Here is a 21,223-nt window from a genome sequence, read left to right as displayed (position 1 = left end):
TCTGCTTAGTATGTCATTTCTACTTATTCATTGCATTTCTGTTATAAACTTGGCCACACCCTTGTGAAAAGCAGTGTTTTAAGATTTTTTTTGAGGTGAAGTTACCTCTGAAATTGCCAGAGCTGTTATGTACTTAGCAGGCAGGGGTGGAAAACAGCAAAGTTTTAGATGTTGTCTGGTTTCTTTTTTGGATGGAGATTCAACAGGGAAGCAAAAAACAGAATGAAAAGAGCATTTTGTTATAATCTATGGTTTTGTACCCAGCAAGGAGAAATGGACAATCTGCTTGAATTCCAGTTTTACAAAAGATCTATCTCTGAGTTTTATTTAGAATAAAATTTAAGAGACTCCAGAGGCCTTCTATTCTGCAAATGCATAGTGCAAATAGGAAATAAATGAAAGAGTAGTTCGTTAATCTTTTTGACAGGAGTATCCAGAAGTAAAGCTTCTTCAAATATATTGGTAGTCTCTGTTAGAAATGGGCACAATTACTTTGGACAAACTTCATGAGACAGCATGAGCTGTGTGTGCTTAGGCTATTGTCTTGGCTTGGTTTTGGGTCATCATGAAGATGTAAAACAGCGAGGAATGATGCAGGACTTCTGCAGCTGGAGACCTCTACTGTCCCACCTTGGGTGCACACGTTGCCTATCAAAAAGAAGAGCCACGTCAAGGAATTGGTTGGGATGCAGCCTGGCACTGCTTCTCAGGCTGATCCTCAGTAATCCCAGATTTGATTAGAAGTCATAGTGTACCCTTCCTATGTGACCTAGAGCTAAATTACTGAACAGCTCTGGTCCTCCTTCATCACTTGAGCCTCATAACAACTAAAGGGAAACAGGCAGCTGCAAGGCCTAATTCACTAATGCTTACAAAGTGCTTTACAATTGCTAGGTAGAAGCAACATATTATTGTTCAGTATTCCTGGAAGGCCAAACTGTCGACAGTCTGTTTACCCAGAAGAATATGTGAATGGCTCTGGTGACAAACAGCCCCAGGAGCAGATGCATTTTCCACACTGCAAAGCTGGGTACAAAACAAAAGCAGCACAACAGGGAAGTCTGTGCAAGTAAGATCCTCTGTGAAGGTGAGGGCTACAGAAGCTATCCACAGAGGCCTTGGCCAGGTGGAGATGCTGGGAGGCATCTTCAGAGAAAGGCTGCAGAAAGGCGTGCACTAAGAGAGGTCTCATGGGGTTTGCCTTTCTACTAGAACAGAGAGTAAGTGTGCTAACACATCTCTGGGCCTGCCCAGACCATGCGTCTGACCTATGTTAGACGCACAGGGTATATCAACATGATCAGCTGTGGGCAGTTCCAAAGCTGCTTTTCAGACCAGACTCATGTGACCACCAGCCATGGCTTGGACATGGTAGATGCTCTCAGGCAGACCCGGGAGCCTGAGCAGAGACAAGTGCCTGCTCAGCATGTCCTGACTGCACTCCCAGCAGCCCATCAGCACTCCTGTTTGGATGCGCAGTGGGCGACGTGTGGAATATGCTCTGTTCCTGGATGCTCTGGACACTGCTCTTTCCAATTCTTGCACACACACACCAGCATATATGGCCTCTTTCTTAGCATCACTCCTGCCTTTACCCACTGAATCCAACTTGATGTAACCCACATGCTGAACAGAAGGTTGGACTGTGCAGGCTGCAGGAGTCTGTCCTGGTTCTTGCTGCTCTCTCAGAGAACAGTTACTGTCATGAATAGGCCAGGGCACATGGGTGTGCAGCAGTGCGTATTAGTGAAGAAGAAAGTACATTATTTTATGGGTTTTGACCTTTCTTGATCCATCTGTAAATTTGTACTCTGAAAATATGATTAAAATGTCTTACAGAACAATGTCTGCCCCTGAACTGCACTACTGAACAGATGCTCACAAGGTCTTCTCCCATATTCCCTGACATACGTTTCCCTGGGATTGACTTTGCCAGGCAGAATCTTTTTCCACCTGAGTTCTGCTCTGAGCTTAGAGAAGCTTCAACTAAAGCTTGATTCACTGAGCTAAGAGGTTATGTTTTGTTCTCACAGTGCTCCAGTGGGAAATCTGCAGATTCATGAAAACATCCAGTCCTCAGCCCACACTGCTGACTAATTTAATCTTTAGTTCTTTGTTCTTTTTATCAGCCCCAGGGTATTCTTATATTCACAACCAACTCCATTCTGCAGTGGTATTTTAATTCCCAAAGCTAGCCTAAGAATGGATCTTTGCCCTCTTGACATTTTCCCGTACTCACCCACATTGTGTCTATTTTCATCTGTTGTCTGTCTCCCAGCTTGACTGTAAATTCTTTGGGACACAGCCTTTTTGCCCTGAGTTCGTACAGCACCTAGCACAGCAGTGTCATGGCCTGCAATGAGAACTCTTTAGAGCTCAGTTGATAACAGCAACATTGGGCGCTTTTCCCTTGGGTGAGCTGCTTGCTAGATGTTGATGTTATTTGAATCTCAGAGCCCATGGGGTTGTGAGTATTGGGAACTCAGGCCGCTCTAGGGATAATAGGAAAATGGTAGGAAGCAAAGACTGGCAAGGTGGTAAGTTACTATCCATTAGTGCAGGTTTTAGTCATAGAATCGTAGAATCATAGAATGGTTTGGATTGGAAGGGACCTCAAAGATCATCTAGTTCCAACCCCCCTGCCATGGGCAGGGACACCCTCCACTAGACCACGTTGCCCAAAGCCTCATCCAGCCTGGTCTTGAACACTTCCAGGGATGGGGCATCCACAAGTTCTCTGGGCAACCTGTTCCAGTGCTTCACCACCCTCACAGTAAAGAATTTCTTTCTAACATCTAATCTAAATCGACCCTCCTTCAGCTTAAACCCATTGCCCCTTGTCCTGTCACTACACTCCCTGATAAACAGTCCCTCTCCAGCTTTCCTGTAGGTCCCTTCAGGTACTGGAAAGCCACAATTAGGTCTCCCCGGAGACACCTTTTCTCCAGGCTGAACAATCCCAACTCTCTCATCCTGTCCTCATAGCAGAGGTGCTCCAGCCCTCTGATCAACTCCTCTGGACTCTCTCCAACAGCTCCATGTCTCTGGGACCCCAGAGCTGGACGCAGTACTGGAGGTGGGATTTCACAAAAGCAGAGTAGAGGGGCAGGATCACCTCCCTTGACCTGCTGGTCACAGTTCTTTTGATGCAGCCCAGGACACGGTTGGCTTTCTGGGCTGCAAGCGCACACTGCTGGCTCGTGTTGAGCTTCTCATCAATCAATACCCCCAAGTCCTTCTCCTCAGGGCTGCTCTCAATCCATTCCTTGCCCAGCCTGTAGTTGTGCTTGGGGTTGCGCCGACCCACGTGCAGGACCTTGCACTTGGCCTTGTTGAACTTCATGCGGTTCGCATGGGCCCACCTCTCCAGCCTGTCAAGGTCCCTCTGGATGGCATCCCTTCCCTCCAGCGTGTTGACCCCACCACACAGCTTGGTGTCATCGGCAAACTTGCTGAGGGTGCACTCGATCCCATTGTCCATGTCGCCGACAAAGATGTTGAACAGTGCCGGTCCCAGTACCGACCCCTGAGGAACGCCACTCATCACCGTTCTCCACTTGGACATTGAGCTGTTGACCACAACTCTTTCAGTGTGACCATCCAGCCAATTCCTTATCCACCAAGTGGTCCATCCATTGAATCCATGTCTCTCCAATTTAGGGACAAGGATGTCATGCAGGGCAGTGTCAAATGCCTTGCACGAGTCCAGCTAGACGACGTCAGCTGCCCTTCCCTTATCCACCAACACTGTAACCCCATCATAGAAGGCCACCAAGTTTGTCAGGCACGATTTGCCCTCAGTGAAGCCATGTTAGCTGTCACCAGTCACCTCCTTATTGTCCATGTGCCTGAGCATAGTCTCCAGGAGGGTCTGCTCCATAATCTTGCCAGGCACGGAGGTGAGACTGGCCGGCCTGTAGTTCCCTGGGTTTTCCTTTTTACCCTTCTTAGAAATGGGGGTTATGTTTCCCCTCTTCCAGTTGGTGGGAACTTCGCCAGACTGCCAGGACTTCTCAAATATGATGGAGAGTGGCCTGGCCCCTTCATCCGCCATTTCCCTCAAGACCTGCGGATACAACTCATCAGGTCCCATGGACTTGTGCACCTTCAGGTTCCTTAGACAGTTTTGAACCTGATCTTCTCCTACAGTGGGTGGTTCTGCATTCTCCCAGTCCCTGCCTTCTGTGACTCGGGCAGTGTGGCTCAAGGATTTGCCAGTGCAGACTGAGGCAAAGAAGTCGTTGAGTACCTCAGCCTTCTCCATATCCTGGGTAACCAGGTTGCCCATTTTGTTCCGGAAGGGACTCACATTTTCCCTCATCCTCCTTTTATCACTGACATACCTATAGAAGCTTTTCTTGTTGTCCTTGTCATCCCTGGCCAGACTAATTTCTATCAGGGCTTTGGCTTTCCTAACCTGATCCCTGGCTTCTCAGACAGTTTCTGTATTCCTCCCAGGCTACCTGTCCTTGCTTCCACCCTCTGTAGGCTTCCTTTTTGTGTTTGACTTTGCCCAGGAGCTTCTTGCTCATCCATGGGGGCCTCTTGGTGTTTTTGTTTGACTTCCTCTTTGTTGGGACTCATCGCTCCTGGGCGTGGAGGAACGGTGACCCTTGAATACTAGCCGGCTGTCTTGGGCCCTCTTCCCTCCAGGGCTTTGTCTCATGGTATCCTACCAAGCAGATCCCTGAAGAGGCCAAAGTCTTCTCTGCTGAAGTCCAGGGTAGTGAGCTTGCTGTGCGCCCTCCTTGCTGCCCTGAGGATCCTGAACTCCACCATTTCGTGGTCACTGCAGCCAAGGCTGCCCTTGAGCTTGAGGTCCCCTACCAGGCCCTCCTTATTGGTGAGAACAAGGTCCAGCATGGCACCTCTCCTTGTGGGCTCCTCTGTCACTTGGAGGAGAAAGTTGTCATCGACACATTCTGGGAACTTCCTGGATTGCTTGTGCCCTGTGTTGTCCCTCCAGCAGATGTCGGGGTGGTTGAAGTCCCCCATACGGTCCAGGGCTTGTGAGCGTGAGGCTGCTCCTATCTGCCTATAGAGGGCTTCATCTGCTCGGTCTTCCTGGTCAGGTGGCCTGTAGCAGACCCCCACTATGATGTCCCCTGCCCCAGCGCTCCCTTTAATCCTGACAACTCCATGATAATATGCAATTCCCATCTTAAACCACACAGGGTGATTTCATTTAACACAAGGATTTAAGCTGACAGTGTCAATCTCCATTCAAAAATGTTGAACTTGAAACAGCTGCATGTGTCTGGGTGACGTATCAGTGGCTCTCAGTTCCAGTGCACCAAAGCATCAGCTTCCTGGAGGTTTTATGTAAAACAGCCTGTTAGCAAGTTGCCAACTGTGAGCATGAAACATTAAGCAACTTTTGGACAGCTTTTTAAAATTCCTCCATAAAATTTGCCATTTCAAAGTACTGAATGTCTCTGTATTGTTGTGCTAAAGCCTGTTATTCATGTGGAATCTCCTCTGCCTGCAGAATGAGCTGGTTCATACAGATGTCATCAAGCTGTCAGTAGAGGGAACAACGATGCAAGGGCCAGAGGGGCTGCAGCTGCAAACGCTTGGTAGGAGCCCAAGTCCTTGCCATGCTAATTAATTACTGACACAAAGCCTCTAATCAGTCATTCCGGTGAATTAAGTTGGGAGTGGGGCGTTGAGATGGAAAGGTGCTAAAGAAGGGTTACACCTCCTTTCTTCCATTGTGTAGTAGAGCAAAGTCTGTCTGGAGCAATAGTCACTAATTGAGTGAATTTTTGCTGGTTACATCTTGTCTTTACTTGCAGAAAAAGATGAACATTAATTCAAAAAAAATCCATTTTTCTTGGGATATCCCAATGCGGACAGGGACAGTCATTATCTGCCTCTGTCAAAACTAAGTCAGTTTTGTTCTTCCTACCAGAAATTAACCTAGACTGGCCAAATCAAGATGAAAAGCAACCTTTGCCCTTTCCTGGGTGCACAGCTCATCCAGCCAGTGGTGGGATGTGCCTGATTGGATTTTGGCTCTCTAAAAGCACAGCATCTATTCTGAGCTACTATGTTAGGCTTCCTCCGTACAAGGTGGAGACAGTGTAGTCCTTGTAGGCTGAATCCCCTCATCCTGACCATCCTGTGTTTGAGATAGGATGGGGTGACTCAGCTCTAGAGACTGCACTGGACTACAGAGAGAGCCTTGACGAATCCCCTAATCATCCTACTGCACCTGCTTGTGGCTTGTGAAGGTGTGGCCTGGGTTTGGAGAAGACACTTGCTCAGCATTTAAGGATTGTTGTGTTTCTAGGCTGGTAACTGCCAGACAGTTTGTTTGTGAGAAGGTTTGCATGGCCACAAAGGTTGTGAGAGACCAGCTAAAGCAGTACACTAAAGAACTCCCAGGGGCTTTGGGATTGTTTGTTACTATTACTGGGAGATGGATTTTCAAAGACTTGTCTTGAATATTTAACAATCTATTTAAATGTTAAAAACACAGAGAGTATTACAGGGCTGAAACAACCTTAACAATTCCTTCGAAGACTACATTTTGTTAATGTTTAAGACATAGCGTTTAAGACAGCTGCCTTTGCAGAAAGTTCTCTATAACTATGTGCTTCTGAGCCTTGTCTGCTTGTTCCTGTTTCTCATCTGATGATTATTGCGTGTGTCCCTGCTGGTCAGCAGCCCCGAGTTGCTCTGGCACTCAGCAGACATCCCATCTTCTGCTCAAGGACTGAAGTTTTCTTTCACCACTATGCGAACTGGCTTTCTTCAATGATGTTGTATCTGCCTCAGGAGCAGACACCACAAAAGCTCAAGGAGTCACATCCTGTTGCGCTTGACACTTGTTTTAAACACAGTTCACAATGTTGCTCAATTCGGGATGTTTGAAGTTAAGAGGATCCTTCTGTGCCTGGCAGAAGATTTCTTCCCAGATCACATCCTTTGCCATTAGCTTTGCTGAAGTGAGGCTGCTAAATGGCTCCTGAGCTAAGGATGAAAATGGCATAAGGAGGTACAATGTGGTGTTACCTCTCTGGGCTTTTATGCATGAGAAACGATTTATATTTTTGTGAATACTAAATAAGCAGAAAAGATCTTCCCCAATTCTTCCCCAATAGGAGGCAGGACTGGTCCTCATGACACTTAAATTTGCACCAGGCATTTTAAATTCTTACCAAAGTGAATGCCAGGCCAATCTGTTCTTCCAGTTCACTTCCAGTTGTTCCAGTTCCCTTTTCCCTCCTCTGTGTTGGCTTTTCAAATTGCAGGTCTTGGGGACAGCCACAGCTTGCAAAGTGTTTGCAGAAGGGGTAGCTCTAATTTTTTTTGGGAACTTCTGGCTAATAAATCACTTCTGAAAATGCTGGCAGTGTGTGTGTACCATAGGCAGGGAGTGTGTGCTGGCCAGGTGAACCAATTCTCTGTCTGACACACCTTTCTTCTGTTAACAGGCTGCGGGACTTCATTTGATTTTCACAAAAAGATAGACTATTTGTTTCTCGTTGGAACTGAAGAGGGAAAGATCTATAAGGTAAGAATGGTTTCTTTGTCCCTTGTTTTACATCCTCTGACCCATGCTTGTCTTTCAGGTTCATCATCTTAACTGCTTGCTCAGGCAGTAACAAAGTACAACTTCAGAGCCTGGTCCTGCCCTCAGATCCCTGTGGTGAGCCTGAGACCAGCACAGAGCCACAGAGGGTCACAGGGAGCTCTCCGCACAGACCCAATTAAGACCTTATTTTGCAGAATCGTTTTTCATGCAAACTGCATCCCAGAATGCTTTGCTGATTGCAGCTGTGCAAGTGAGGCACTATGATCAGAGCAGAAGTTAAAAGGCATTGATCCTCTGTCCTCAAAGCTATGGAGAAATGGCAAGAAAAAGCTCATCTCTTTTCCTTTTTAGACCTGTTATCTCATGAGCAGTGAGGCTAATGAAGCCTTGTTTCCTATGGATTGGTGTCACGCAGCCCTTCCCTTCCACACTTATATCCCAGATCCTTTCCCTACTCCCACTTTCTCCTTGCACTCCTATCTCCAGTTCCTCACTATCTGCTCTAATACTTCCTCCCTCTGATCACCCCCATGCTGTCCCCCACTCAGTGATCCCACCTCCATGATATAACCCTTGATTCCTGCAAACAGTGATGGTTACCTCCCCTCCAGTGCCCTCCTGCAGCCTGACATCTTTGGTGCCCAGCACCAGCTGGGACCTGTCGGCCAGCCAGCTCCACCCATTCGGTGAGGGCAGCAGCCAAGCTCTGCTTGCCCTTCCTGGGCTGGAGGCACTGCCCAGATGTTTGCACTCTACAGCTATTCCTTTTTATAGAATGTGTAAGACCTTAATATTGCAAAGTCCCATGTGCAGCCAGCTTTGGCTGAAATTACCAGTGAGGTCAAAAGTTGTTTGGGAGGAGAAAAGCAGACAGCAGGACACAGATGTTGTTTTTTCTTAAGAAATCAAGCTGAAAATAGGAACTTTTGAGCTCTGCTGTATTTAGCCTTGAAAATAAAGCCAGTAGCTTCTTACTCATATAACTTTTGTTTGCATAGCATTCCTCTGAGCTGGCTTTGGGACTTTGTTAGTATTGTAGCCACAGCCCTTCAGGTTGATGGGTGAACCATCAGCAGGAGGCTGATGTGCAGAGAAGACCCTAGAGGATGCTGTAAGCTCCTTCCCCATGTCCTGACTGCAAAAGGGAAACAAAACAGAAAAAGAACCCAAATGAGATCATATTCTGAAATCAATATCAATAATTTAGGTGAGACAAACTTAACCAATACATATCCCTTCCAGAGGGACGATGCTGAATGAAATCTCTCCCTCTGACAGGCAGTATCTAGGGAGGATTTCTAAGTAGTGCTCACTTTCATTGGACAAGATGGGTGCAGAAGGGAGGTGGGAGAAGTGGAGAGGGCTGGGCTGATGGATGATGCGCAGTGAGGTAGGTGCACTGGCTTTTTGTTGGTGCTTTCAGGATACAAAGCGTCTGGTCAGTCATGTTCTGAGTTGGCTGGTTGCCCACAGGAGTTGGTACCTTGGTTATTGTACTCCAGATTGTTTGGGTCCTGTTCTGTCTAGTCCTGATCAAAAGAGAGTAAGGAACCACATGTTTTAACTTCCTCTATGCTTAGGTGAGTAAGGGATGGTCAGTGAGCATGACAGTGGATGTCAGTGTGAGGTGGGGGCCGTCAGTTACCCTTACAAAGCTCAGGTGTTCTCATGGGCAGAAAGAGGCAATCTTCCATCAGAGTGTACAGGGAAGAGAAATCTTGGGTCTAGCACAAGCAGACCTCCACAGCATCCACAAAAACAGGGGGAAGAGTGCTTGCACCCTTAGCATTCCCCAAGAGTTTGCTACAAGCAGTTTCAAAAGTTTTGGGATCAACTACTACTCCACACATTTCTCAACGACTTCCACATATCTTCATCACACCCTTTATTGAAACACTGCACTTCTGAAACCATTACTGGAGCTTCCTGTGGACTGCCTCCCAGAGCCTTGCTCTACTCAGATGCTGAGGACAGTGACAGTCCCGCAGCCATTTGAGCAGCTCTTGGGTCCTGCAGCTGTGCTGAGCAGGAGCGAACTGCTTGAGTGTCTGTGCTGCACTTGCCCTTGCTACTGCACGTTGAGTGAGAGGGACAGAGTCCTGACACGCTATGTGAGTCAGGGATCAAACTTGGGCTGCTCTCCACATGGGATGAATTTCAGATTATTTATTAAATAAATTGAAAAGTTAATTTCAGAGACCAGGCATGCCCACAAATAGCATGATAATATGTTCATTCTTTAGCTGCAGAACAATTACTGTGAATTTTAAAAAATGGCTTAGTTAATAGTGTTTCTGAAGCCAAGAAATCATTATCTCAATTACACACAGACCTATCTGTTGCCCTTTTACATAGAGGACAAACTGTTTCTGCATTAATATGATTCTCTAATGCAAAACTGCCACTTTGCATACCTTATTTGATGTTTATAAATTGTTCATCTTTGGTATCAAAAAGTATGGCCTCTGAGATTCACATTGAAACATTATTGTGGCTTCAACTCTTTGGTCAGAATTACTTCTTAATAAACAGGGCTTCAACAGAAAAATTGTGATCAGATTTGAACATATTCATGTAACAGAGGGGTTTTTTCAGTCTTAGGCAGTTTGTTTGAGTGTAACAAATGAATATAATAAAACTCGGTGCTAGACTGAATAGAAGGAAAAGGTGATTCTGATTTTAAACAAAACTAATTTCACTCATACTCTTTCTCTCCTACTAAGCACCAGGACATTTGTATCTATGTGATCAGGACAGGATTTCTTGTTATTATACAGGTGACAAAGGATGCTGGCTGTTTGGTCCTTATCACATCTCTTGAGTTTTCCTTAAATGATGATGACAAACTGATTTCTGTACAGACTCTGACTTCCAGTGACCCTTTAGTAACAGAGAGATCATTTGCCTCAGTGTCTAGTCTTGCTTTGTCTTAGGCAAAGTTGTTTTCCTTGTCTTGATATTTTATGGCTTGAGTTCTGTTCTTTGTCTTCTTGCCACCTTATCTTTGGCGCTTCTATTTGTTCTGTCCGGTTATCTTGTCACTTGACTGACCGCATTTGCCATCAATTAACAGAAGTTCTTTCTTTTACCATTTCCTGTTGTTTCTCCCAATGCATTCACATGCCTCTGTTTCCATTCATAAGCCTTTCTACAAATCTTAGCATTTCTGTAACAGATCTCCACAAGAGGACACCAAGCAAAAACCAAGGAGACCCTCTGGTGTTGCTGTTAACAGCTGTCCACAACACGGGACACATTTGTGTCAGTGGTTTCTGAAGAGCAGCTGGGTGTCCTGATATGCCTGGGAGTGACAGTGTTGGGCAGTACTCTTTCTGTTGCCAGATACAAACCTCCTTTGAAAAAAAGATTCTTTTTTTGCATTTCTGTATTGACTAGAGTCTCAGTGTTTCTCTCAGTGAACTAAAGAAACCCTCTGCATTATAAGGACACTAATAACCTTCCATTCACTATGGATGCGGAGGAGTTTTGTGTCAGGCTAACAACTAGAGTAAACTGAAGTGCTGTTAATGAAGATTATTCGTAAGTTTTGTGTCCTTGGAATTCTCCTTTCCTCTCAGTACTCCTCCCCTATGCTTTGTAGCCCTGCCACCAGTCATCTTCTTACTGGTTTCCTGTATTGCCATAGGCACATTCTTGCTTTCCTGTTCCATTTACTATAATGCCATTTACTATTCACACACATCTACCACCATTTAAATAGGAGAAAAACACTCTCAGCAAATTGAAGCAGTGCTCTAGAAGATCAGACAGGCTGCACAAATGCCTGCTCCCTGAATCTACTCATCCTCTTCAAAGCTATCTTGTCAGGAGTTAGGCATCACATTTTCCAGTGGTTTTGTTTTCATCCTGACATGTGTCTAATAACTGTAGGGTTTTTAAAGTGAATAGTAGAGGAAGACTTTGCCAGCAGTTCTAGTTAGCTCAGAAACTCTTTTATTCATGAAAGTAATACTTCTTTCTGAGTTTTTTCTCAAGTTTGTGGTGTTTCTTCAAAATGCAGCTTAGGAAGAACATGATCCTGTCTCGCACATCAGAGACAATACCAAAAGTTGGGGTGAATGTGGTGTGGGGCTGGCAGGCAGTGCCAGAGTACAGTGTGTGGCTTTGGGCTAAACCAGGCACACAGGGTTCATTTCTCACAGGGAACATGGCCAGGCATTTGCCCTACAGAACACCTTTTGCTGCAGATTTCATAGGAAAACCACAGATCCCTTTCCTGTTGGGGCCTGGGGCTCAGCTCTAGGCTGGACTTGCAGACGGCAAAGTCAGCGCTGTGGATCAACTCATCCCCGAGCATGACGAGCCTCCTGTACCAGTGCCCAGAGACCTGCACTAATTAAGGGCTTAACCCCAACAAGGGTTTAAAAGCAGAGCACTGAGCATTATAGTTCTGTTGGATGCAGACAAATCTGGTTAGGATCTCACTTATCAAAGTCCTCAGGTATTAGGGACCTTCGATCCACATACTTGGAAGGACAGACAGACAAAGCAGCTTCTCTCTTGTGTTAATTACTCATGACCCATTCTGTCCCCAGCAAAGTGAATTTCAAAACAAGCCAAGTACCAATTATCCTGGTGGCTGAACGTTAAGAATTATGAAGTATAGTTATGAAACATGCCATTAGAGGAGATTTCAGTACCTTAATTGCACACAGGGACAGTAACTCATAGACATAGTATGCGCCAAACTATTAGCAAGCTACAGACACTGTCAGTAAATCTCAGTGGCACGCGAGCCACTTGTTTCCATTTCCTACCATACCAAACCTCCCAGGGATACAGGAGCTGCTGCTGTGTGAATAGTTTAGCACCCTCAATCCGGTACCTGCACCAGTGCACAAGCGCATTGGAAAGAAAACAGATCTGAGTGCCCAGGCAGTGACTGTCATGTGTAATAAACAGTTAAGCCTCATGATTAGTTAGCGCTTTAGTTTGCAAGAATTAAAGTCATGTAACACTTTAGCAATCCTGCTGCTCAGGCAGATGATGTGTTGCTGCATTCATTAGGGAGTAATGAAAGGTGCTGAAAAGTCCTTGTAGTGACAGTACCTAGGCAGACCAACAGAAAATACTGAAAGTAATCTCAACCTTCTGTGTGGATACAGCTTGTGTGTGAGAACACAACCAAGAGGACATTACTTGTGAGATGAGGTGCTTGTTGCTATCAAAGGAAGCCTCCAGTCCCCTCAGAGGTTTGGGGAGGATAACCTTATTTTTCTGTGTACACAGAATTGATGGGATCTGGATTGAGTCTCATATTCTGCTCGTGCAGACCAGCATATTGTCATTTCTCCCTCCCTTCATAAGGCCACATACAAAGTGACTTTTCCAAGGCTCCCAAATGTTTTCCAGCTCTTGTACACATCCTCCATTTGCCATTCAGTAGTACCCACAGCTGTGATGCTGCTGGCCTGACCTTTGCATACATATGCAGGGTTTGCCCTGTGGACAGGCTGCTGCTGGCTGGGGTACAGGGTGGTCCATCTGCTCACTGGGGACATGCCTGAGTGCTGGCCAACCTCTTGTGGTTCTCACACCCTCTGTGAAATCACGAGTGGCACAAGAGAAAGAGCTGCAGAGCCGTGTGATGGGGCAGGCTCTCAGAGCAGGCTGTGGCAGGGTGACGGCAGGGAAGGGACTTTTGGCATGTTCCCAAAGTCCTTAGAGCAAAAGGGTCTGATAGGTCATTCTTCTGCTGAGAGCACTCTTACTGGAGATTTTAATTATGGCACTTCAAATGCACACGCTGCTGTGTGCTTATGAGCAACACAAGAGCTGTTTTCTCCTGCCTTTCCCAAGAGCCTTTTACAGAGGCATAGCAGGAAACCGATCTGGCAGGAAGGCAATGGAGCTCCTGCAGTGGAGAATGGGCTCTGGCGCCTGGCTCTGGCAGTAAATCCAACCAGACAACTTCAATTCCTACCTCTGTGTATTGCAGAGGGGAGCTCGGTGTTGTCTGCAAATGGGGTGAAACAGACTGTGCTAAATTACTTAGTTTCTGTAGCACCTCTGGGTACCAGCTGCCTCTTCCCAGCCAGCCCAGAAGAGCCTGGGAGGCCATACAAGTATTCACAAGCATCTTTCTGCAGGAATATGAGCTCAATAGGAAGGTCTATCTCTGATTACTGACTAGTTCTTTCCATTGCAGTGTTCAAAATGCTATTCAAGCCAGTTTCTGGATGTGTTTGAAGCCCATCACATGGCTGTGGACTCAGTCAGCTGGAATCCCTACCACTTGAAAGTCTTCATTTCCTGCAGCTCTGACTGGACAGTCAAGATCTGGGATCACACCATCAAGTAGGTCCTGCTGAGTCCTGGCATGGTCAGGGAGGTCCAGCCTGAAATGCCAGCTGCACATGTCGACTCTGCTCATACCTCAGTCTCAGTTTCCCTCTTAGGTGTTGATATTGCTAATTGCAGGACCTACTGTGGCAGGGTTATTCTTTTGGGGCAATGCTATAGAGAAGTGTCAGGGGCTGGCTTATGGCCTCAGGGGCCAGACACCTCCTAAGAGCCAGAGAGAAAAAAAAAACCAAACAAACATTTAAAAATACATAATGAAGTTCAGGGTTAGTGGTTGAGGAATGTCTGGTTTCAGTCAGGAAATTGATTTTGTTGTAAATCAGAGTCAAATATTTCCTGTTGCCAATACTCCTCTAAAATTCAATGTTGTTGTCAGAAGTACAGAGAGGGAAAATCACTTTTTCCTGTATGATTATTAACCAGAGAGACTGCATCTTGCTGTGTGTGTTGGGAGGAAGCTTTCAAAATGCTTTCAGAAAGAAAAAAACATGCTACCTTTCTTCTTATCACAGCAGGACCAATCCCAACCCATTTGGGCTGATGCTCAGCTTTGCTTTGCCTTTGGATCAGACCCTGGCTGTTATTTGACATGGGGAAATAACCCATCTCCCACTTCCGCAGCTGGCCTTGAACAACACAGGCTGCATCATCAAAGTGTTGATAGCTTAATGCTTCACTTCCAGAGCAGCATATGTTTAAATGTGTCCTTCTCCCTGGGTCTTTTTTTTTACAGGGCTCCAATGTTTGTTTATGACCTGAATTCTGCTGTAGGAGATGTTGCATGGTCCCCTTACTCCTCCACAGTCTTTGCTGCAGTCACCACTGATGGCAAGGTGAGAGGCTGGGAGCAACACTGCTCTGATTTGAGCGGAGAGAAGGTCAAGGGAGATTAGGGTTAAGTGTGGGGATGGGTCAGCCCAACCCTGGCCAAGGATGTTGGGGAGCTGCAGATCCCCCACAGCCCTCTCCTCTAAGCCCAGGTGCTTTCTGGGGGCCAAACCCACCCCCCCCCAACCTCTAGCATAAGCAAGCCAAACCTCCCTGCAGTCCTAGTTTGCTCCTCCTGCTCCAGGGATGGAGGTACTCAGAGGACAAAGGAAAGCAGGGTTCAGAAAACAGGCTGCTTTTTCCTATGCTTTCCTGCCCTTGGCATAGATAACCCTAGGCATGACTTGCTGACTCTTTCTCAATGCTACTCCTGCAGCATTGACATAGGTGTTGCACATGCATGCAAGTCCCTGCTTGCTCTTGTGTTGACTACATCAGCACAGGTGTCCAGCTTGCACATGCCAGGAGAAAACTACTTAACTCCCTCTCTGTGAAATCAGCTTATTAACCAGTGCATCCCTGGGGACAGAAAGATGACACTCCAGATCAGAGCACCCCTAGTACAAACTGACGTCAAGGCATTGGTTCTGAACCTATTGGTTCTGAAGGTATAGAGAACCATAGAATAAAGTGGTTTTATACTTATATTGATATTAAAAAATCAATTATAGTAATATGTCCAGGGTCAGCCAATAGAACTTTGTTCCAATTAAATAAAATCAACATTTTCCCACTGTGTGAGACTGTTTCCAAGAGTAATGATTTGATAATGAAGTACTTAGACCAGTCCTAATAGTGAGATGATGGCAGTTATATTTTTGCCCCTAGCAATCCATCCTAGTAGCTCAGATGGTTAATTTGGGCCTGGCAAGTAGCTAGGGCATGTAGCTATCCATCAGCACTGGTTTTGTACTGTAAGACCACATTGCTCTGTCACCATGGGCTGTATGTTTTGCTGGTATAAATTGGAAAGTCTGTGCAGTTTGGCCAAATTACTCTAGCAAAAAGACGGCCTTTATATATCTCTATTGTTGAATTGATGCCTTGGCAACTTTATTGCAGTTTAACCTTTATGTTATAGTAAAATATTCATTTCACTGATACACTGGCTCAGTCTGTGGATTTGTCTCTCCGAAGCTAAGCAATAGAGATCTCTTCACTGGGGTACCTGGCCTCCCTGGGAAGCTTAGGGTGCCACAGCCTACAGAAAGCAGTGTTGGATTTTTTCCCTTGCAGGCAGGGTCAGGATTGGGCCCTTTGTTCATGGATCTGTCTGTCCCCATTCTCCTATATACCAAATTAAGGACCTGCATGAATGAAATGAATACATTCAGTGTTAGATATCCTCTGACTTGTTTTCCACAAGTGAAGTTATGTGTGCCCCCCAAACCTGGCAAGGGTTCTGCTGACATTCACAGCTTCGATTGAGTTTTGGGGTGAGCAGTGCAGAGAACTGCGATAGCCCAGCTGTGTCCTGGCATCTAACTGTGAGGAAGAGGATGTAGATGTCTGCAGGCAGTGATACACCCTGGGCAGCATGAGCACATGGACGGTAAACACTGGGTGTACTTGCATTTCTTATTCATATGTTCAAGTTTCTGCAGTAATAGCTCATCTCTAGGGAGGCTTTGTGTTACTTACTGGGGCCAGGTTCTTTGTCAGAGCTTCACCTGCTGCAAAGAAGCTCCTATGGACTTGGCAAGAGTTTGTGCAATGGGATCTTTCCCTCCCACCCCTAACTTGTCCTAGCCACTGCTGCAGTGACTCTAGTTGTGTTGTTGCAGAGTCACATTAGCTGCAGCATCCAAGGGCCTGGAGTTTGTCTGAGGCTATGGATAAGAGAAGACTGTCTGACTTGACAGCACTGCACCCAGGCGTATCTCACCTTGGCTATCCTACCTTGGATCTAATCCAGTAATCCTAATTAGATCCTAATCTCGTAGGATCTAACTCTGCTTTATGCCTTTAATCCCAAACTATGAGAAGAGTGGCCGTTAACCAGGAGCGGTCCAGAACTGGGCTGCCTAGCAGGAAAGGTCTGTCAAGACCTGCCTTCCCATTGCAGTAGGCTGGCCAGGACTGATGCTGATAGAAATTCTGGGCCTCTGTGTTTAGTCACTGACCATGTTGGTTGCAGCACGGTGTGTCTGAGACATGGTTTAGTTTTTATTTTCAGCAGAACCTTCTAGATCTAAACTGAAAGTGGAATAAATAGTTGTTTATAGCCTTTTTGTTCCTGGACTTATTCCACTTTGTAGCAAAGTGCACTTCTTGGGAATAACTGAGTGCCTCGCAAAGGGCAGTATCCATTAATGCTGGGAAAAAAAACCCCTTACATTAACAGGATACACAAAACTACAGGACATGTAGCCAGAAAATGAAACATTAAAGGTCTCCTGTTCATAAACAGCCTCTAGCTTTACATCCACACATAATTATACCTGCAAAACTTGAAGGTTGCCTGGAGGTGGTTTTAAATCGGGCCTTAATTGCAGCCTTAAAGGGATACCTGGCATATTTTGAAAAACACATTTCCTTATTCAAACTGATGGTATGTGTCAGCCCCCTAAGACCTGAGATTGACTTGGACATTGGGGCATTTTAGAATCTAAAAATCTCTTAATCCCCATGAATCCAAGAGGTGAAGATTTAAGAAAAGCTATAAATATCAGGGGCATTAGGATAAAATGTGTGTGTTGGCAGCTGGGCATCTGCTTTGGACAGCACCACCTTTTCATAAATAACCTAAGTGTATGTGTTCTGCTGCTGGTGCAGTGCATACTAACTGCTACTATTGCTCTTTATCATGTTCTGGATAATTTCCTTAGTCTCCTGCTCTGCCTGATGGCCATTTTATTTCAGAATGAGCATAAATGATTTGCAATGAAAATTGAAATAAAATAAAATTATCATTGAGATGTGCAGATCCGTGCCAACACCACCTGGGAAAAAACCCTCCCAATTCTATAACTAGGTGCCTAAATAAGTGGCCTGATTTTAAAAGAACTGGACAGCCAGCTGCTTTTATGGAAGCAAGTCTCTGCTGGATGCGCTCAGAGTGGTTGCTATAGAGCATTCAGCTTTGGTTTCAATCAGTGTGCTAAGTCCACTGCAGTTTTGCTCTGTGATTGCATTTCAGATGACACTTACGTTCCTTGAAGACTCCGCAATGGTTCCTAAAACAGACAAATGGAGAGATCCATTATTTCTAAACATGAGTCCTGCAGCTCAGTTGGCTGGCAGCAGCTCTGTGATCCCTCCAGGCCATCTCCTGCAGGGACCTGGGTGCAGATACTGATGTGATTAGCACTGAAATAAAATGAGGTTAGAGAACACCTAGTTTAGTTTAGGTTGTAAATGGGAAAAGCCTGACATGAAGAAAAAGCTAGCTGGGATGAGAGACCTGCTTTGGAAATAAATAAAAAAAAAGTGGAGATGGATTTGGATGCCTGGACTCCTACTTTCAGGGTGCAGGAAATCTGGAAATGTCAGTCAGATTATTGTAAGGACAGAGGGCAGAGGAACGGAGAGGGGTGGAATTCAATCCCTGCGGCATGCAGCAGGATTTGGCTATGAGAGTTTGCTTTAAGCCCATCTCAAACTTACACTTAAAGAGAAAAGAAAATTTGAAACATGTAAAAGCAGGAATCATACCTGAAATTTCTGTGTTTTCCTTATTGAAGGAAAGTAAGCAAATGATGTTGGCAGGTTGCACTGTACAGGGGCAATGCTGCAGACCTCCACATCTGGCTCACTCTGGACATGCAGATGCTTTCTTGTGCTGAATTTATGCATGAATTGTTACCCCTGTTAAAAAAGCCAAAGACACCTACATCATAGATGTCCCCAGACAGCCGGATCCCAGGCTGTGGGCCACAGCTGCTCCACACAATAGCTGTAATAGGTGGTCAAGCTGGGCTTGTTCAGTTTGAAGAAGGAACCCAGCAGCAGCCTGCCAGTGCCTACAAGGAGGTCATCAAGGAATTAGAGCCAAGCTCTTCACAGCAGTGCATGAAGGGAAAATGAGACACAACAGCTGAAATGAGTTGAAATGAGAGGTTTGGACTGGATATAAGGAAAAACTTTCACTGTGAAGGCAGTCAGTAATGGAACAGCTTCCCAGAGAGGTTGTGCCATCACTGTGCATGAAGGTTGTGCCATCTGTGTCCACACTGACCTCAGACCTGACCCTGCTTTGGGCAGGAGGTTGGAGCAGAGACTTCTAGGGGTCTCTTCCAACCCAGATTACCTTCTAACCCTGTGGCACTATGAAATGGCCTTGTGTGAGGAGGTGGATCCCAGGGGTTTTACAATAGGCTTGCACTAAGTACAAGTCCACTAAGGAGCATGCACTAAGTACAAGTCCATTTGTTCACGTGTTTTTGCGGTCTGTGTCCTTCATGACTAATGCAGCAAGAGCAAGGTGATGTTATAGCCATCTTTAGTAAATATTGATAGCCTCAAGATAAATGCCATCCAAGTGTGCACTCTGCAGAGAGAGCTGCTCAGACATATGCTCCAGGGCTTTTTCCCATTACTGAAACTGTTGACCTTTCAAGATGTGAAATACTTGAAATGACCCAAACTTTCAGGAAATTAGCTAATGCTTTGTGCTGCTCAGGAAGTCAGTGTGCCCTTTCTTGCTTATATAAACGTATTTCACTGAACAACTGTTTTGTATGAGAAGTCTTGAAGACCAGGTTTCTGTTGTATCTCACAGGATAAGGTGCCAAAGAAATGCCTGCTGTCTTGATGCCCATCCTTTCCCAGCTAGGAGAGAAACACTTGTTTAGTGCTGGCATACGTGTGTGTTCATAGAGCAATTTGCAGAGACTTGCTACCCATTTAGGATTGATTGGCAGCAAAAACCATTCTCCGTCTTTAAAAGCATGAATGATTTTGCAGATAAGCAGCTTGCTAAACCTTCCAGGTTTGCAAGTATTTCATTGGGTAAGTTGGACCTAATGCTGCCTTTCCTTGTAGCACATGAATCAGAGGTGCCGGCAGACGTCTCAACATCAGTCGATGTTTTTGCCCAGGGGAGTCAGGACTGTGGACACTCATGGCTACAGATGTCCCTGCTGCATCCAAGTCTTTCCTCCTACCTTTCTGAAGGAGCCCATGGGGTTCGTCCGTGCCTTATGGGGCTACCACTAGCTCTGCGGCACTGGGACAAGGCATCTCCTGGCTCTCTGCACTATGGACGAGGCAACTGCTGGGACGTGAAAACACTAAATGAGTGCGGGTCCCTTTGCCATTCACCCAGAAGGACCTTTGAATAGGCTGAAGTGGGCAGGGGCTTTCTTAAAACAGCTTTAAAATTACATTCATAGCATAAGTGGTTGTTTTCCAGTAAAACTATTAATTTTCTTCTGCTACAAAAACTAAAAGGCTCTTATTCCCTGCTGAATCTTTGAGATTGATGTGCACTGCTGGGCAGACTTACGTCTGCTTTAAAACATGGTCTGGTGGCATGTCAAAGCTCAATGGGGTAGATGAGCAAAGTCCCTGGAATTAGTGCTGCCTCCATGTTGTGCCAGTTGGGCTATCCTTCCTTCTCCTTCCCCAGCCACCAGACGCTCTGTGCACTGGCACTTCTCTCCCCTAGCAGCTGCTTTTAGGGAATAAAGCTGAGCTGGAAGACTTTGGTTTGTCCCTGCAGGGTCTGAGCCCTCACCTCTATCCTGCTGCAGCTCCCATTGTAGGGTGCTCTGGTGGGCTCCAAGCCTAAAGATGTGCATCAGGCACCTCAGGACACCATTGCTCACTCATATCCCTTGGCTACTGATTCACAGATGAGGTGACTGTCAGCGCAATGGTTGGTTTCAGTGCAAAGTCAACCTGATAAATTTAAATCCCTTTTGTCAGTGGCTTTGCGGGGGTTGTTTCCTACACAGATGCTCACAGGCCACTTTTACATTACTAGAGCTATTGCTCTTTCAGGTTATGCTCTTTTGGCATTTTGATGAAACCCACATACTGAGATTAATTAGTTCATTCAGCCACACAGGATCCAGGTTTGCCTTTTTCTGCTTGTATGGACATATGTGAGTGAAAAGATGACTTGGGCAGCATATCCAAAGAGTTCATTGATTCGCCTGTTAGACTTTGCATAAAAACCTTCTGGGGGCACAGAGCCCATCAGCAGTATCTGAGAGAGTTTAGAAAGCTGCTCCTGCATGCCTTTCCACTCTTCTCTGTCAGCCACCACTAAAAGTGGCCTCTCACTTAGGTTTGAATTTGCGAATGGGGACAATTGGTGTTAAGGCCACTGAGAGCCCCCAGCAGTCTACCCCATCCTGCTGTACAGAGACAGCAGCTCCTGAACATTGGTGTTTATTGCTTAACATTTCATAATGACCTGAAATCTGTGCTGGTTCATTTTAAATGCCAGTCTCCAAACAATGACAGTTTGATATCTGCCTTATGAACAACTTTGCTGGCCTGCTGCAGGTGGCAGAGAGCAGTGACTGCTGTGCCTGTCACTTGATGCTGCCCTTGCTTGTGCAACTGCCTTCCTTCACCCATGCC

The 21,223-nt window shown here is 45.8% G+C and overlaps 1 protein-coding gene across 3 annotated transcripts in view; it reads left to right on the top strand.

Moving 5' to 3' along the window:
* The window catches only part of DNAI1 (dynein axonemal intermediate chain 1), a 161,753-nt gene that overhangs the window by 101,642 nt on the left and 38,888 nt on the right, over nt 1-21,223 (top strand). For 2 of the 3 annotated variants that reach the window (XM_075739584.1, XM_075739582.1), the window contains 4 exons: nt 5,489-5,576; nt 7,440-7,519; nt 13,710-13,858; nt 14,598-14,697. In XM_075739584.1, the coding sequence (XP_075595699.1) occupies nt 5,489-5,576; nt 7,440-7,519; nt 13,710-13,858; nt 14,598-14,697 (417 nt within the window). The remainder of the gene's footprint in view (nt 1-5,488; nt 5,577-7,439; nt 7,520-13,709; nt 13,859-14,597; nt 14,698-21,223) is intronic. The other variant, XM_075739585.1, reaches the window with a different exon arrangement.

The sequence above is a fragment of the Balearica regulorum genome, chromosome Z (assembly GCF_011004875.1).
Source record: "Balearica regulorum gibbericeps isolate bBalReg1 chromosome Z, bBalReg1.pri, whole genome shotgun sequence".
Classification (NCBI taxonomy): Eukaryota; Metazoa; Chordata; class Aves; order Gruiformes; family Gruidae; genus Balearica; species Balearica regulorum.
This window is presented reverse-complemented; position numbering and strand designations above follow the sequence as displayed.